We start from the raw sequence: 18,744 nt of genomic DNA, 5'->3' as shown, positions 1-18,744 counted from the left end.
CCCCACCCCACACCTCTCACTACCTCCTGGTTTTGTGGCCAGAAGCGCCCTCCCACAGGAGCTTCAGCGCTCTCAACACCCCCTCCCGGGTTGCAGCTGCTTGAGCCAGGAGACAGCCTGGATCCCAGTGACAACTGAGCCGTCTCCTATCGTCTGGTGGGCAGGCTGGGTGCTATCGGCTCACCCACCGGCTGAGCAGGCATCTCCTCCCAGAGCCTGGGTTCATGCAACAAACATTCTGATCCTGAATATTCTTCAACATCTCCCCCAGAAACCTCTCCCAAAGTGTGGGTAGAGCAATGCATTCCCTAACTGCAACTAGTGAGCCACGGGTTCTCTCCTGGAATAAAGACCACCTCCCTCCCATCTCTGCCTTTCAAAAGCGGGGAAAGAAGCACCTCTTAAGGATTAAGGCAGACCCTGACTGGAAGCCATAACAAGCTGGAAAACGCAACAGAAACTGGCTGTACTAATATCCTGCAGCTCTTAACGGCAGAAACACTGCTTCAGTGCCCAAGCTACACAGACTGGCTCATTCCAGGCGACACCTGCAACCCCACCAAATCCTTCCATGGCAAACCTACTGATCCCGGGCAGTCTAAGAGATGGAGGCCAGGTTCTACTGGATGATTTCAGATTTGCATGAGCTGTGCTATCACGGCTCTCAAGCATCCTCTGAAGGGAGAAAAAGCCCAAACTGAAACCATACAAAGAAAGGGGCACGGGCCAGCTACCCCAACCTTATCTCATAGTGGGGCCAGAGTGCAACTCAAGTATGTCAATTTTGGGAAAGCAAATCAAGGGCACTGCAGTATTTGAGTCACACATTTGGCCATGAGCATCTGAATGAGGAGGTTTCTTTTTTTTTTTTAAACAGACTTGAGTATTTCTTGGGATGGGAACTCTTAAGTTCCACAAGCCAGTCTAAGGCATTTATTTAAAGAAAAGAATAGCACCTGGAAGCTGCACTTGGCAGGCAAGAATAAACTCTCAGGACAGAACACTTGGAGGCTACCCTCATCCAGGGAGAGTGTGTTTACTGCGGCACACCAAACCTGCCAGCCTGCCGGGACTCAACCCCATTCATTTCCATGATCAACACAGAATCGCCATTCCCGGCTTTGAGCGTCATCTGAACTGGAAGGCAGTGGCAAGCATCACATACCCAGAGGGGCCGTAAGGCACAAGAGGCTTGAAGAAACCCTTGGACGTAAGGAAGGGGTCTCTCTCTGCTCCTCTTTTTCTGAAGCCTGCACTTATTCTAAAGGGACCATCAGCAAGCTGAAAGCAAATGCCTCAAAAGGATGAGTCAGAGCAGCTGCCCACCTGGGGAAGGGTCTGGCCTGCCCCCTAGAGCCCTGAAAGCGACAGGACCTGCGAATGGATACGGATTCAGAACCTGGGGTCCTGCAATCCAGAAGTTCCAAGGCATGGCTAAGACATACTGAACATGGTGCCTCAAATGGGAAACTCCCCACAGACAACACTCACTGAAGGAAGGGACCGGTAGGACTGCTCACGAGAGGCAGCTAAGGAACCTGTTCAAACTGCACATGCGGGACGGGATCCCCCTAACACTTGCCCCCAGAAACCTGCCCGTGGCCACACTCACCTCCTTTATGAAAGTTTCCATGACTGACCCCACCTGCCCTTATTCACCCCCTTTCCTCTCCTGGGACACAGCTAGAGTGCGGTGGGCTGGTCCGTGGGCCGCTTAGTGTCCTCCTGAGGTCTCATGTGGCTCTGCTCTCTCCCCAGCTACACCACAAGCTCCTTGAGAGCATGGGCCGGGTCTCCGGTTTCTCTCATACCCTCAAAGGCTCAGCGCGGAGCTCCGCTCTGCAGAGGGGCCCAGCGAGGGCTGTCGTCTGGCCCTGGCGGTCATGTTTCTACCTGAGCGCGGGACTCCAGGGCCCATGAAGCCCCTACTCATGTTACACAAGATGCTGGTTGGTATAAAAAGCAGAACCACTTTGGTCAGTGGCCCCTAATTCTGCTACCCAAGTGACGACTGCTGAAGCCTTTCAAGAGACCTTCCAAGTCTCTCCGGTGTGGTGCAAAGAGACAGCTTCCCCCCCACCCCACTCCCACAAGAAAGCCTTTTCTATCCGCAGGAACAGCTTGGAGCAGGTTCAGCTCAACATAAATGCATAATAAGCCACCCACCGTGGAAACTTACAGCTGTCTCCCAAACGTGGGGTAGGACTCAGTACAATCGGACACATTTTCCACTCGCCATAGACTTTCTTTCCACTCTGAATCAGTTTTATAAAGGGGAAGTTTTATTTTTATATTTAAGGGGGTAAGGATAAAAACACACACACATCTCCCTTCCTATACAGCTACTTAAAAGATTTAACAAGTTCACATGGGTATGCTGCCAGGAAAATGGAAACCTCACCATCTTCTTTCCAGCTGAAGCAGCTGGGCTGGCCGGGCCATTACAGGACACCTTCATACTCATTCGCTCCTTTACATTCTGTCAGAAGGCATGATTTTTGCTGTCGAATTGCATCTAGGGCAGGGCAGAGAGAATCCCAGCCCATGTTCACAATGGACACTTTATGATCTGTGAACTTAGCTTCTTGCTGGGTGCAGTGTGTGCAGTCAGAAGTGCCCATTGAATAGCTCCGAGCTCTGTCACCGTTCCTCCCTTCCTGAGTAAAAGCCACCCAACTAGTTTGACAAGGTGTGCCTTCCAACCTAGAGCCATGGGCCAAATGAAATCTACCACGTTCCTGGACTGGCTTCCAGCGGGGACAGAAAGCTGCAGGCCTCAGAATGAATCAGCCTCAACATCTGTCTTTCTGAACTAGAACCACCCTAGCTACAGCCCCACCTGACCAAAGGAAACGAGGCGGAAATACTGAGTAAACGGAAGAGATTTACAGAGAAAGGGGGACCTAGAAGAGCCAGTTTAAAAAATCAGGCTTCCGGGCTTCCCACTTCAAAGAGGGAGACACAACATTTTACCAAAGATGCTTTGTAAATCAAGCAGCCTCCTGATGGGACTGAAGGGAGCTGGAATTTGTTCATGGGGTAGAAGTTAAGCTAAGAGAGAGACTACAAAGCCATATGAGTACCCAGTGCCATAAAACTCCAGATTCAGAGGTTACCAACACTTTAATCAAACACAGGTGTCTTCTGCAGCAGTGATCACAAAGATAATTGAAGCTTTTGTTCGGTTTAATGTTCTACAGTCCTGGGGTTCCCACTTTAGAAGTCAGTTCTGGTTTGGCCTGTCCAGCGGGCCTGAGGGGAAAGGGTTGCAGGGCCCGAGTTCTGGAAGCATGAGGTTCCTGGCCTACTGGAGTCTAAGAAGAACTGAATTTGCAGACCTGGGCCTCATCACCACTTCCAACAGCAAAGCTCTAAGAGACCTGGCTGTGCCCACGTTTTCTACGTGCCCTGCTCTGACCATTCTGACACTTCTGCTCCTCAGCGCCTCCACACTTTCGTTCCCGCTTCTTGGAACGGCCTTCCCCCAGTGCTCTCTTGGCTCCCTCTTTCTCATCCCCTAGGGAACAGCTAAAATGTCATGTCTTCAGAGATCTCCCTCTTGATCTAAAGTACCTGCACTGCCCTCCTCCCCGCAGCGACCTCTCTCCAGGCCATTCCCAATCACTAGGCTCTAGTGTACTGTAGAAATGAGAGCGCAGGCTTGAAAGGTTCAAATCCTGGCACTGTCACTTAGGCAAGCGACTTCAACTTCGATGGATCCATTTCTGCACCTGTCCTGCAAAGGTAACAACACCTACCTACCTCACCGGATTACATGAGTCAATACACGTAAAGCTCTTAGAATAGTGTCTAGCACAGAGTCATATGCTAGCTGTTATTATTATTATTAAATTCACAGTGCATAATCCCATCTGAAATTACCTTGTTTTATTTACATGCTTGCTCTCTGTCTCCCCCACCAGCCTCTGAGTAGATCAAGAACGTAAATGAGGACTTCCCTGGTGGCACAGTGGTTAAGAATCTGCCTGCCAATGCAGGGGACACGGGTTCGAGCCCTGGTCCAGGAGAATCCCACATGCCATGGAGCAACTAAGCCCGTGTGCCACAACTACTGAGCTTGCGAGCCACAACTACTGAACCCGCGTGCCTGGAGCCCGTGCTCTGCAACAAGAGAAGTCACTGCAATGAGAAGCTGGCGTGCAGTAACGAAGACCCAATGCAGCCAAAAATAAATAAATAAAAAAAATAATAAAAAAAGAACGTAAATGAGTTGGAAGATGGTTTGCATTTGGTCATCTGGTTTCCTTGGTGGCCACTGGCCAATCCCAAAGTGGGGAGCTAGGCTCCCCAAAGACCCTCAACTGCCCACACTCTGACATAACTGAACCCACAAGGCCTGAACTGCTACTCACAAGTCTCATGTTTAAACTATGCTTGGAATGTTCAATAGGAACATACACTTATTTTTAGGCAAGCAAGTTGTCTCCTAAGCTAACCCTGTGGCCCTGGAGCTGGCCGTATTTGGCAAGGCCTGCCTTGTGGCTGTTTATTAAAGAGGCCCAGAACTTTCTCAAGTCTAAGGTAGCTGTGAAGAGAACTCAATGAGCTGGGAGTCTTGTATTTTTATGGTCAAAGCTTGTTCACTTTGAATCTCTGGGGTGTTTCTGTGCAGCGGGTAGGAGCCGAGTGCCGCTCCCTGACCTTCCACAGCTTTGGGCCATGATGCATCAACCACAGTCATCCCTAAAATGGTTCACTGCTTTCAACGGATTGAATTCCCTTCCGTGGGTTGTCCCTGAGTCAGTGAGTCAGTGAGTTAATGAAAGCTACAAAAGGAAAGGGAAAATTCGTGTCCCCAAACGGTTAAGAAGGTTCCCCCACCCCAACTGGTCTAGGTATTTCCTCTCACTCCACCAGCAGACACAGTGCTGGGCGACTACAGGCCTGACATCTCTGAAAAAGACATCTTGATACAGACCTTTCTGTCTTACAGAAAGTCAAATCCTACCAGACTTGGCAGTGAAGCTCAAACGATGCCCCCACCCACACCCCGTCCTGCAAAGAAAAAACTGCCTGACGATCCTGGTGATGTTTACGGGCTGGACACCTTCCAGGGTTGGTTAGCAGACAGCCTGTAAGAAGGGGTGATTCATCAGACTGCCCTTGAACTAGCCTGGCAAGCCAGCTGCTTCCAGACATTTTGAATTTTGAAATGGAGCTTATTTCATAGGCCAGAACTGGAAGATTATACCAGCCTATAAAATTAAAAAAACAAAAAACAAAGCACAAAACTGACTCTTCCAAGCATAATCTATGCCAGCAGCAGCCAAAGAAGCATTTAATATTTTCATCAGACACAGAGTTTAACGTAAAGATGCTCATTTCCTTAAAGGGGGGGGGAGGGGGAGGATAGGGAGAAAAAGGCTTATTTATTGTCAGAGTTGGAGTAGGAAGGATGTGGATTTTTAAAAAAATGTTATCACGGAATGAACTGTGCTTGGGATTTGCTGGAAACTTCAGAGTGCTTTTTAATTTGTCAGTGTTTGCGAAAACAGGCAAAAGATGCAGGCACATTTTGCCCTGCTATTAAGAAGTCACATAGCTGAAATTCCAACTCTAAATGCCTAGAGAAAAAGCACACATCCCAGCCACAAAGCCAACAGCGGCTTTCATGGTGTACTCTTGTTCTTCTCTCCCTCTCTCTCTCTCTCTCTCTCTCTTGCGCAAATACACACCCCTCATCGATAAAACAATAAAAAGGGCTGGCCTGACTCCTGCGCCAGGGAACAGAGGCCCCTCGTCCCCCTCCCCAGCGTGGCCACCACTCCTGTGGATATCTTCTGTGAGACTGGCTGGCAGCAGCCTATTTCTGCCCAGTAGCCCAACATTCCACCACTGGGGCTGCCTCTAGTACGGAGCCGCATCCCCAAAACAGTAAGCAACTCAGTTTCCACGGCGATATCAACTAAATACCTTTTACCCACATCCTGATTTAGACTGATCATAGAGCACTGATGTGTTGATGTTTGCACACGCGCATACCGAGGCCGGTGACACTGGTGACACTGACTGAAGCCGGCTTCCAGCACTGCCCCTTGGGGCTTGGTAAAGGGAAGGCTGTCTTTTCAATAACGCAAGCTGAAGACCCACAAACCCTCCTGGCGTGACACCCCCTCAAGCAACCTCCCAGCGTGGTGGCTGGTTGTTCAGTACCTTTCAAGCTTCCTCCTGTGATGTTTCTCCTAACCTCAAACTGGCCTTCTCTGCCATTGAAATGAAGTGTATATTAAAAAAAGAAAGAAAGGAAAAAGAAGAAATGCATTTATTTGGCTTCCTGCAGTGCCCCCATCCTGGATGGCTGCTAATTAAGACATTCTTGGAGCTGGAATCCTTACTGGTCCTTACTGGTCAGGAGGTAAGATATGGAAACCCTTCATCCTGGGCTCTTTGGAGATTAAAAAACCAAATGTGTTCCCTTCACATGTGGAGAATGAGGAGGAAGGCGTACTGCCTGCCTTCCGCACTGCCTCCCATCCACCTAGACTGTGGCTTCCACCCACTCTCAACAGCCATCAGGGAGGGGGAAAAAGATGAAAAGAAAAACCCACTAGAAAGCCAGTAACAAGACATCACTCAGCCCCACATCTTTGGGGGGGAAAACTTTAAAAAGCATAAAACAAACCACAGTGTCTTCTTCATTCCTGCCCAAAGCTGAAGACACAAATGCTGTTGTATTGATGGTGTTCTAGCACCCCATTCAATCACTTCAGCACCGTCAATGATATTTCCCGAGATGACTTCACTGTGCTCTGTGGAGTTGTAACTGCCACTTCCAACTACTTCTGCCCCATGTCCATAGTTCCATAGGAGACAAAGAATCTGTTCTGCTCTGATATCTGGAAGCAAAACATTTAAATCAGCCCTTCTTAACTTGGCAGGAGGGTACTGCTTTCCTTTCTGAATCTAGGATGCAAACCCAGACAGGGTAGCAGGGTGGTTTATTCATGGGAGCAGCCAGACTTTAAGTGTATATGTGTTAGAAAGCTGGAGACTTAAAAAAAAAAAAGCGATGTGAGGAGCAAGGGATAAACCCACAATTCTTGTATTTAGAACGTGGCCCTAGTTACTTTAAAAAAAAACCCAGAACCCAAGAAACCTTAACATTTGAATGCAGAGATAAACCAGTGCCATCCAATCCTGTTCAAGGGGAGTACAGTGGGCTGCCGGGCAAGCAGGATGGGCTGCGTGTTCCTGGGTAAGTCACTCTGCCCCGCCACTTGCGGAATGTTTCAGGGTCAAGCGAGATAAAGTTTTTTCCAAGTGCGGCACGCACACATGGGAGATTCTAAGGGTTATCCACACTCTCCATTAAACCCTGAACAACAGTGAGAAGGTTATTCCCCTTGATTCTCTTGAAAACCTTCTGATCAAAGAGAAAGTCTCTGCTTGGTACGCTGGGTCTCTAACACCTCACCAACACTTGCCAATCTCCTTTCAACAAAGGGAGCATGCCTCAGGCCCAGAGCCTGCAGCAGGAATAGTACCTAGCTAGAACTTAACAGCACTGTTTTGTTTTCAGCCTGTTTACTTTTGCAGTTTCCTTCTATTTATGGCCAGGGAAGCTAGGTTTTCCATTTGCAATACTCATATAAATTTCCCCTTTAAAACTTAAGTTAAAAAAGGCAGGGACTTCCCTGGTAGCGCAGTGCTTAAGAATCCGCCTGCCAATGCAGGGGACACGGGTTCGAGCCCTGGTCCGAGAAGATCCCACATGCCGCAGAGCAACTAAGCCTGTGCACCAGAACTACTGAGGCTGCGCTCTAGAGCCCGCGAGCCACAACTACTGAGCCCGCGAGCCACAACTACTGAGCCCACGAGCCACAACTACTGAGCCCGCGTGCCGCAACTACTGAGACTGCGTGCTGCAACTACTGAAGCCCGTGTGCCTAGAGCCCGTGCTCCGCACGGCAATGAGAAGCCCATGCTCACTGAAACTAGAGAAAGCCCGTGCACAGCAACGAAGATCCAATGCAGCCAATAAATAATAAATAAGTTATTTTTTAAAAAGGGCAAATTGACCTGAAAGAATATTATTAAGTATATAAAAGCAAAAGTGGCTAAGGAAAAATCACAAATGACTGAAGTTTAGGAAGTACGGAGACAAGCATGGGGTGGGGGTGAGGAGGGCTGCTCTGGCTGGAGAACCACTGTCCCTTCTGGAAACACAGGATGGTCCCTCGCTCTTGGGGAGATGGGGCTCATCCCACTCCAGGAAGGCAGGAGCCAGTACAGAAACAGGTGGCAAATAGCAAATCCCAAGTAAGCTCTATTCACTCACTTTTAGATACCACTTCAGTAAATTACATCTAAGAAAAAAGGCCACTGGCCTCTTCCGGAGTAACTCCTGCTCAGAGTAAAGACAAGGCAACCAAGTTACACCAACCAGCCTTTAAAGACTTTCCATGGACATTCCAAGTTAATGCATCTGTTGTTTACGACGGAAAGGGGAGGGGGAGGGACATGAAAGAACAACACAACCAAAAAAGGCACAACACCAAGACAAATGTCTCTGGGATTTTTATAATCCCAGGGAGACCGCTTCTTGGACAAAACTTCCCAAGCACTGATAAAGGTCACTCTTGCCAGTTAAATGTATGCAGTTTTCACTTTCTGGAGGAGGCGGGATCCTCCTCCCAGCCGCCGGTTAATTTTTCCTCCCAATAAGATCACTCTTTAAACAGAGGCTGGAATTTTAAATGATTCTGTTTCTCTTAACTCACTGAACCCTACACTCCCTGATACCTGGGTTACTGACTAAAATGTAACTCATAAATCTTCCTGAAGAAAAGCAAGTGTTACTTGTGCCACTTTCAGACACTTTATAACAGCTTCTGGTGTCTAGACAGGCAACACTGTAAAACTAAGTTTCCTTATAACTGCGCTCGATGCTTTGATGTTTCAAAGTTTAACCTCATCCTAAAGGAGACTGATTTTGAGCTCTCAAACTACCCAGGACATAAAGGCTTCTTTCAAACCTCCCTGGACGACAGGATTTGTAGCTGCTCAAGTAGAAGCTTCCACCCCCCTTTTAGTAGGTCAGTGTTTCAATTACCACTGCCATTGAATTACCAACTTGCTATCACTTGCCTCCTATTTCCATGAAAAAAGAAAAGGGGGGGTGGAGGGAGACTTAAACAAGGTAACGTGAGTGCGTTTGCCATTCTGTAAAATAAATAGGTAAATAAAGGCAACGGAAGGGAACTGACCATGACTGATGAAAACACAGACATCACTAAGTGAAGGAAATAAGGATAAAGCTGGGGAAACCATTGATCTAGAATATACCAAATGCCAGACAAGAGATAAACATGTTGATAATTCAGCCATTCAGAAAACCTGAATGAGCAAGTGATACCAGAGCAAACAGCTGTTCCTTATTTTTGTCCTTTCCCTCTCCCCTCCTCCAAAAATAAGAGCAAAGGAATTTTTTTTTTTTTTAAAGAACAACTCTAAGATCTGGTCAAAGGCTTGTACAATTCCCAGCACACTATAAATCAATATGGCAAAAGCCAAAGGCGCTCATCTCAACAGTCTCAGAAATTCCTTGAGCCTTCCCCAAATCAATTCCTTTCTGGCTCCATTCTCTTCGCTGTCATCTGCTAGACCAGCACTGCCAAATAACTTGTACTACTCACTCAGTTAACGCTGTAGAAGGGTGCTGTCTGGCCAAAGTCAGCCGTGACTGGAATACATGTTTAAGTGGCAGAACTCCCCACCCCAGAGGCTTCAGATTGGAATCCAGACTTGTCCCTGCTCCCCTGACATCTGATTAAGAGGACATTTTGAGAGTGCAAGCCTACATTTTAACTGACCTCCCGGATTGCATCTCAGGAGTTTAATAGCACCAGCAGCACCTGGATATTAAAACCCCACCCTCATTTCCAGGGTTGTTTTCCTCCAACACCATTTCCAGGGTTGTTTTCCTCCAACACTTTCACCAAACTTTTCCCACAAGGCATCCCACTCTAGGCCAGGCAAGCGGCTGCCATTAAATGAAACCATTTAGCACCAGTTCCAACTGGAGAGTGAGTCAGCTCCCGGCTGCCAAAGCAGCCTCCTTGTTGGTCTCAGGGAGGGTGTTTCAAAAGGCAGAGGGCAATCCTGGGCCCACGCCCTGGAGCGCACAGAATTAGATGAAGCAACAGGCGCCACTCCATGGCACCAACCGGATTTCAACTCTCAGCTGAATGAGTGTGAGTGAGTACAAGGGGCGCTGTACTCCCAGGCCATCCTCCCACATCTCATCTCTTCCACAGTCACCAGAAAAGCCCTGTTCTTAAAACACATGGCGGGGCGGGAGGGGATAGAGGCCGGCAGCTGATAGCTTCCCCTACCCCTCTCCCAAGAAGGCAAACAGGATACCTGTCGTCCTCACATATTTACAGTCTTTAATTCTAGATGACAATTGAGTTTAGGGTTTTTTTGGTTTTGTTTTTGTTTTCGGCATGTAACTTATTCAGTTTCTAAAACTGCTAAGGATCTGCTAGTCTTAGCCAGATCCTAAGAGGCAAGCAATTAGAGTAATGGAACAAAATAACAGACGGCTACTTTGAGGTCTCTATCATCAGCCTAAGGAAAAAAACAAACAAACAAACCCTACTTGGAGAAAAACAAGACACCATCAGAACTTTCAAATAATTAACTCAAATCTAATAGAGCCTGAGCCAAAGGTCAGGGTCTAAACACTGAGGCCCTGTAAGCAGTGATGTTTCAATGAACAGGCAACCTTAGCAAAGGAGGCAATTCCTCTTGCTGTGATGAGAAGTTCTAGATCAGCTATCAAGTGACCTCACCTGTCCAGCAGAACGGGGTGGGGGGGTGGGCAAGGCTACTCAGGCGCCTTTCAGAAACTGGGAGAGAGAACTCTGGCCCAGAGCTATAACTGCTCAAGAATTTGCTCAAAGGCCAGACCAGTCCTTCCCCCACACCCCTGGAGAAAACATGCAGAGCCTTCCCAGATCAGAACTGTTGCATAAGCTACTTATCAGGTAATGCCTTGGTTACAAGGGTCCTTAGAAGGGCTTCAGGTAGAACTGAGAACCACCAGGAATCACACGCACCCTCTGACTTGGGCCAAACCTTGCTTAATTCCTAGAAGAATTCAATTCCACACGCTTTAAGGGCCTACAGCTATCCTGGATAATGATTTTTAGGGTATGAGAGTACGCACAGGACACTCACAGAACTGCCACTCTCCCTGTGACCAGTGGCTCAGCCTTGGAGGGGCAAGAAGGGCAATCTGTCATTCACTAAGGTGACGCTGCAGCGCAGAAAAACCCAGCCAGCCTGTCTGGGGGGAATGGGGGTAGGGGGTTCCTCTTAGAAGGAAGACAACAGCACAAACTTGTGTATATATTCCTTTCCATTACTCCTTCTCCCATTTCAGAAAGGATCCCCACCCCATAATAGGCAGGTGCACAGCAGTGAAGCGACATTTCCCCTCAAAGTACAGCTATGTGTAAATATTTGTCGCAGTTGTATAAAGCAGGACACACCAGAATCTGCCCCTTATTGAGAATCTAAAACAGCTAGTATTAGAGGGATTGTGAGCCACCCTTTCCCTGAACCTTGCCTGGTCCTTGTGGAAGGGAGGAGGGAGGATGATACAACAGCAGCAAGGCCTAGGGGTTCCGGTGAGTCCCCTAGGGGGTCCCGCCCAGGCCTGAATGGTGGTGCCTCAGCCTCACCCAGCTTGCAAGGTAGACTATAACCAAGAAGGAGCACACACCCTAACTCCCAGAGGGAGTGGAAATGAGCTAGCAAAGGGAGTCACTCTGGGAGTCGTAGAAGTCAGGAAGGGAGGGAAAGGGAAGGTCCCCACTCCCACCACCTGAGTAAAAATGTTCCGAAGTTCATTCTCCCCAAGCACCTGGAGCTGGAGAAGACAGATCCCAGACATGCTCAAAAACAACCTCGTGGCCCCCTGTTCCCCTCCCAACTTTCCAAGTCTCTTGGCAACTCTTAACCTTTTCCAGCCCGGCACTGCCTCCGGCAATAAATTACTGTTGAGACTGCAGGCTACGTCTCTCCCCTCAAAAAGAATTTCATGTCAGATTATCTCAACCTGCCCACCCGGAGGAAGGTGGGGCAACAGATAAGGACACCACCATCAAGCCACCACCCGCCCCCCCCAACTACTGATGAGGAAATTCAAGCAGAGGTTGGTAATTTACCCAAGGTCATGCCAGGCTCCACCCCAGGCTGCCTGGAACAGCTGCTCCCTTCACCCTTTCCCCTCCACACTGGGCTGCCTGCACAGAGCCCCCAAAGCACCAACTCACACCCTCAAGAGGCTTCCAGCCACACTCGCCACTCAAGCCCCTTGCCTGAGTTGGCCCCCATGATCCTGAGGAAGCTCCACCAAAGCTACCCTCCCGAAGTCCCAACACCACACACATCCGTCCTTGTAGAATCACAGAAGGGCCTCCTTCGACCCCTCCTCATTTCACAGATGACAGGACTGCCCTGAGATCAAGGGTCTTGCCCAAGGCCACAGAGCTGACAACAAACCTAGGAAGAAAATTCAGATCTCCGGAATGTATTAAATGCCTCTAAGTGCAAGTACCTCCCACCCTCTTCACACACAACACTTTTAAACAGCCCCCTCCCAACACACACACCCACTCAACACCCTCCTTTCTTTAGCTTTTGCTGCACACACTCAAACCCTCTCTTCTATCAGCTTGGAGCTCTCCCCTCTCAACCATCCTGGATTACACACACACACACACACACACACACACCACCTTCTCAACATGCCACCTGAAAACAGACCCTGGTTTAGAAAGAGCTCTTCACCACCACCCCCAAAAGACACAATTCTTCTGGACACTCTCACCTCTTCCTCCCCAAACAATTTATTCTCCCTTCACAATACACACACTCTCTCCAGTCCCGGGACTGAATGTCCAGAAGCCCCCACCCCCAAATTCCTTTCTCAGTCTATCCATCACACACTCCCTTTCTAATGAGACTTTCATTACTACTCTAACCTCCCTCCCACCATCCGCCATTCCGCTCATTCTCTCCCGCCATCCTCACCTTGTCCAGGCTACCTTAGCCTCCGGCGCCGCCAGCCCTTTGCTGAGCTTTGTCTACGTTCCATCAGTTCTTCAGATCCCCTCCTCAAAGCACTCCAGATACTCTCTGTACCCCCCCTTCGGCCTCTCCTCATCAATGAGGTCTCGACCTCATCATATTCCTCCTCTTCTTCCTATCTCCCAATCTTCTCCTCTTCCCTGTAGAACAGCGCACCCCAAATAAATCTCACCTCCTTCAAAACCTCTTATTCACAGCTCCCTAACTTCTCCCTTCAGACCCGGAGTCCCGGAACTCCTTAGCAGCCCTCCCCGTCCTCACCCCCTCAAGCTCCGGGTCTTTTCACACCCACTTCTTTCCTCAGCCCCTCTCCTCCTTCCACCTCCCCAATCTCCCCAGTCCTCCCACTACTCTTCAGACTTCATAATCCCTTCCTTGGTACCCCTACTCCATCTTCAGACTTCCAGAATCTTCATCCCTTTAGAAGTCCCCCAACCCGGGGCTCCCACAATTCCAACCCTCTTCAGAGGATTCCGCAATCCAAATAACCCCCTCCATACTCGAGCTCTTCAGACTCCCCCGATGCCTAATTCGATCCTGACCCACAAATTCCACACTCCTCCGTTTCTCTCTGAACACCCCCCAGTCCATCCTGACCCACCAGTCCCGCCTCAGACCCCATTCCATTTTAGAGGCTCCAATCATCTCGCCGGTTTCCCCCAATTCGCCGCCCAGACACTCCAATTCCTTCATAGGGCTCCCCGATTCCTTGTTTTAGATTTCCATATTCCCTACTCAGCCGCCAATTATTTTTTCAGACTCCCAATTCCTTGCTCAAGTTCTGCAACTCCTCTTCAGGACTCTAAACCCGTTCCCAGACCCGCCGGTTCATTCCCAGGACGCCCAGTTCTCATCACAGACCCTCCAATTCCGTCTCAGGACCTCCCAGCCCCTTTCCGGCCCCCAGCCTCCCTCGGAAGCCCCCCCTCCAGCCCATTCGGCCCGCGGGCCGCGCACCTTGCGCTGCTGCTTCTCCCAGGCCGGGTCCAGCAGCAGGTCCCGGTCCCAGTCGTCCTCCTGGGCCATGTAGTCGCCCATGCTACCCCCGCCGCCGGCGCCATTGCTCCCGCTGCTGGGGCCGTATTGGTACGGCTGGTTCGCCGCGTGGTAGTCCACCATTCCGCTGCCTCTCCCGAGCCCGTCTGCTCCCGCCTCTGCTCCCGCCCCTCTGCCCGAGCCGCCGCCGCCGCCGCCGCCGCAACCGCCGCCGCTTCAGCTGCTTCAGCCCGCCCTCCGCTGACGCCTGCGCACTGCTCGCTGCGCCTGCGCACCGCGCCGCCGCCGCCGCCCTCTCTCGCGCGCGCGCCTCCTGTGCCAAAAAGCACTGAAACCCCGCCTCGAGGAGCTCGGAGCCTGCGCAGAGTGCACCTCCCCTCGGCCCTTCAGCTCATGGACGAGCCGCGCCCCCTCTCCCGCGTGAGCGCGCGCGGCCTCTGCGTGTGGGCGGGGCCAGAGCATGGATGATTCGTAAGGCGCGTCTCGACATCAGGCTTGAACCTGCTGAGGCGTGGCGTGTATTCCCATTCAGTAACAGAAATTTAACAAATATTTATTAAGCGCCTACTGTGTGCGTTGCCAGTAAACAAGATAGACAAAACTCCCTGGCCTCATGGAACTACCTTCTAGTGAAGGGAGACAACAAACAAAATTTTAAGTACATATATATTACAAGGGTAAGTGTTATGGAGAAAAATCAAGCAGAGCTGGAACGTAAACGAAGTACTCAGGGTAGCCTTTGCGGAGAAGGAGAACATTTGAACAAACATCTGAGGGATTCACGAAATGAACATGGGAGTTAGGTAGACTGGAATAGATACTGGCTGACGGGGAAGGTAGAGGATTTTTTGGACTTGTCTATCTTCATTCATTCAACAAACATTTATTGGGCACCTACTGGTGTGCCAGGCCCTGTTCTTGGGTGCTGGTGATATGGTGCTGAGCATGATAAATGTGATTAGTTCTCAAGTGGCTAATATTGGGGGGGGGGGTGGCGCAACAATAAATAAATACAGATAAATGACATTGCTACATTGAGGCATGTCAAGTGTAAATATCCAAAGCTGAGCTCCTCATCTCCTGACCTGGTCACCCCACAGTCATCCCCATCCCAGTCAATGGCGCCTCCATCCTTCCAGCTGTGCAGGCAACAAAGCTTGAAGTCCTCCTTGGCTCCTCTTTGTCTTCACACCCCACGTCCAGTTCCTCAGGAAATTCTGTCAGTTCCATCTTCAGAGTATGTACGGAATCCACCCACTTCCCCTTTCCCCCACGGCCACACCCTGGTCCTGTCCAGCCTCGCCTTGTCTTCGCTTGGACCACTGCAGTAGCGTCCTCACCATCTCTCTGCTCCTCCACTCACCTCCCAACTCTCCTTCTCACAAGGAGTCAGAAGGAGCCTGTGAACACTTGAGTCAGATCAAGTTCCTCTCTCCCTGCTCAGAACCTTCCTTTGGTGCCACGTGTCAAAGTCAAGGAAAGGAGGAAAGGTTGCTGGAGTCTTCCTTGCCCTGGTGCAGCCCAGCCCAGCTTTTGAAATAACCGAGACTCCTGGGGCCTCAGCCAAATCCACAAGGTCTTCCACGTCCTGGTCATCCTGGTCCCCATTCTTATCCCAGCTCACCTCCCACTCTCCCCCTCCTCTCTGAGCTCCCGCCACACTGCTGGCCTCCTAGCTGTTCCTCCAACACACCAGGTACGCTCCAGCCTCAGGGCCTTTGTAAACGGTGATACCTTGTTACCACTGTTTGGAACACTTTCCCCAGATACTGGATCCCCAGGGCTCACAGCCTCCTCTCCTGCAGATCAGCGGAAATATCACCTCGTGAGACCTCCCCTGACCACCTTTTCATAAATAGCATCCCACACCTTCCCAGCTTTATTCTTTCCAGAATACTGATCACCATTTAATATACTACATGACTGGTTTATTTATCATGTTTATTTGTCTCCTTCCCAACGTCAGCCCATGAATGGTGAGGATATTTTGTTTTGGTCACTGCTGTATCTCTAGCCCCTGAAGCAATGTCTGGCACAAGACAGAAGCTTAATAAATCCCAGATGAATGAATAGGCTTAAAACCATACTGAAGAATCTGAGGAGTTTTGTTTTTTGTTTTTTACTATTTTTTGCCTGAAAAGAAGTTTTGATTTTATTCTAAGTGCAGTGGGGACATATAATGAATTTTATTCTAAGTGCAATGGTAAGTTAGGAGAGGACTGCAAGCAGGGGTGGGGTCTGATTCAACTGTCCATAGGGTCTGTCTGGCCACACAAGGGGAACAAACTGTAGAAGGTGGAGTGAGTTCAGGGAGCCCAGTGGGGAGGCTGCTGCGATGGTCCTGACACAGAGAGACAAGAGGGTGAAGGAGGAGAGTGCTGAGGAGGAGAGGCAGTGGGAGGATGTGGGCAAGTGGAGCCTCCAAGACTTAGTATCATGAATTTGATGGGGGTGGGAGGCAGGGGTGGGAAAGAGCAAAGAATCAAGACTCAAGATGGCTCTAGGTTTTGGACCTAGAGCAACCTTGAGGGGAACGGGTGGGTGTTAGGGAAGGTAAGAAGGTAAGGGTTTGACTGAAGCAGAGCCTGACCGGCAATACAAAAGGACTGTGTTGCAGTCATCTGCTGGGGATGGGGATTAGAAGACACAGCTTCTCCAGGTTATGGGAGCTACCAGGATCTCTCCTCTCCTCTCTCAAAGGCACTCGAAGAGATCCAAGGGCAAGCAAAGGAAGGGGATGATGCCTAGGTGGCAGCCCACTTTCCCAGGTAATGCCATGACCTGGCCAAAGACGCGGGTGTTGGCTGTTTCCAAAGTTGGTTTGGGCTGGGTCTGGGTTGGGGCAAAGCACCCTCTTCCTGCCTAACCTGCAGAGCGAGCCCAGGACTCTTGTGCTGGGCTCGCTGGGCAGGGAAAGGCCACTCCAACAATGGGCCATCTGCCCCTCCCTGCGTGCTCCCGGTTGACACTGAGAAACCTCCCAGACCAAGGGCTCAGAGATGAAGTGGATGTCGATGTCCCCAGCCAATGAGGTTTAAATTAAAGGCTCCCTTTAATTGCCAGCTTTGAGGCCACTTCCCAGCAGCCATCCATGGACAGTGCAGTAATAATAGCTACTGTTTATGGACGGTCAAGGTGCAGCAGGCAAGAAGAGGGGGAGGGAGAGATCCCCGAGTGAAAGGGTATGGCCAGTGGGCCCTGGCATTAGGTTCACCATTTCCACATCACCATTTCTTGGAGTTCTCAAGACTTCAGTCAGAACTTATTAAATGCTGTATCCCATTACTGGGAAATCCCTGGCAGTCTAATGGTTAGGATTCGGCACTTTCATGGCTGTGGTCCAGGTTCAATCCCTAGTCAGGGAACTAAGATCCCACAAGCCTCACGGTCAAAAAAATAAATTAATTAAATAAATGTTGAATTAAAACAAATAAATGCTGTATCCCATTATTAATGCTACTTCGATGAAACAAAGGAGAGAGGGCTGCATCCTCTCAGGGTAGGAACATGAACAGGTCCTGGGATGTCTACAGGTGACTGTGGAAGCAGCTGAAACAGCAGCCCTAAGCCAGAGCCACCATGACAGGTGACAAGTTGAGTGCATTAGCTCACAGCAATGACTGAAGTGGGTACTCTCCCCAGCTGTAAAACTGAGGCACGGAGGGGTTGACTAACACACCCAAAGGTCACTAGGCTGGTGTTTGAACTCAGTCGTTCTGCAGAGCCAGGCCTCTTAGCTGCTCAAAGGATGATCCTCCTGAAGCAAAAGCAGGTTGGCAAAGCAGGACAAGTTGTGGCTTCCAAAAGAGAGAAAGGTCATTTCCTCCTCCCCTGCAGGGTGGCCATGGCCCATTGTACCCTACACAAGGGCAAGTGCTACGTGGGTGAGTGGGAGTGTGCTCACCCAGAACGGGTGCCTTTGGCTGACTCACACAACCAAATTGGTGGGTAATAGCACCCCAGTCTCCCCTCCTCCTACCCCCCTTAGAGCTAGCGCCCAATTCCTGAGCTGCAAAAGCACCCTTTGTCCCCAGCGTTTGGGCATGCCCTAGTTCCTGGATCCTGCTCAGGTCTGATCCCAGGGCAAGGGTGTCCCATCTGGCCCTGGCTCCCCAAGTCAGGGCCCTCAGAGAACGATGGGTGTGAGTGCTGGCCAGTGGGGAGGGCTGAGAAGGCTGGCAGCACAGGCTCACCTGCCCTTTCCGTGGGCAGAGTCCCCACATACCATCATTTGAGAATGAGGTGCTCCCTCAGGGGCACCAGCAGTCTATGTAAAGGGATGTGCATCTACTGTGGCATTTGATTTCCTCCATTTTCCCCAGTCACTGCTGTCCCCACTCTCTCTTCCTGCAGGCAACAGGCTCACAGGTGAAGACACCCGCCCAAAGTCACTCCGCCTGAAAGTCTGGAATACCTTATAAAATGCGAATAACCAACCTAAGGTCACTCTGCCAGAATATCTGGAATACTTTGTAAAATGCAAATAACCAACCCAACTAAGGATCATGTGACATGTGCTAGGCCTCCTGGCCACTGTAGGCTGGGACTTGGCATGGGGTAGGGGTGGAATGGCCTGGCCTCAAATCCCAATTTTCTTATAATGTCTCACCAAACAGAAGAGTGCTGGGG

The 18,744-nt window shown here is 50.1% G+C and overlaps 1 protein-coding gene across 15 annotated transcripts in view; it reads right to left on the bottom strand.

The window, feature by feature from the left end:
• The window catches only part of ACTN4 (actinin alpha 4), a gene marked incomplete at its 5' end in the record, with an annotated part of 73,298 nt that extends 59,060 nt beyond the window's left edge, over window positions 1–14,238 (bottom strand). For 9 of the 15 annotated variants that reach the window (XM_079724460.1, XM_079724467.1, XM_079724471.1 and 6 more), the window contains one exon: window positions 14,077–14,238. In XM_079724460.1, the coding sequence (XP_079580586.1) occupies window positions 14,077–14,238 (162 nt within the window). The remainder of the gene's footprint in view (window positions 1–14,076) is intronic. The other 6 variants (XM_079724474.1, XM_079724472.1, XM_079724463.1 and 3 more) reach the window with 1 other exon arrangement.
• Window positions 14,239–18,744: the final 4,506 nt, after the last annotated feature.

The sequence above is a fragment of the Hyperoodon ampullatus genome (genome assembly GCF_949752795.1).
Source record: "Hyperoodon ampullatus genome assembly, chromosome: 18".
In the NCBI taxonomy this organism is placed as follows: Eukaryota; Metazoa; Chordata; class Mammalia; order Artiodactyla; family Ziphiidae; genus Hyperoodon; species Hyperoodon ampullatus.
Note: the sequence above shows the minus strand (reverse complement) of the source record. Positions and strands in the feature narration are given on the sequence as shown.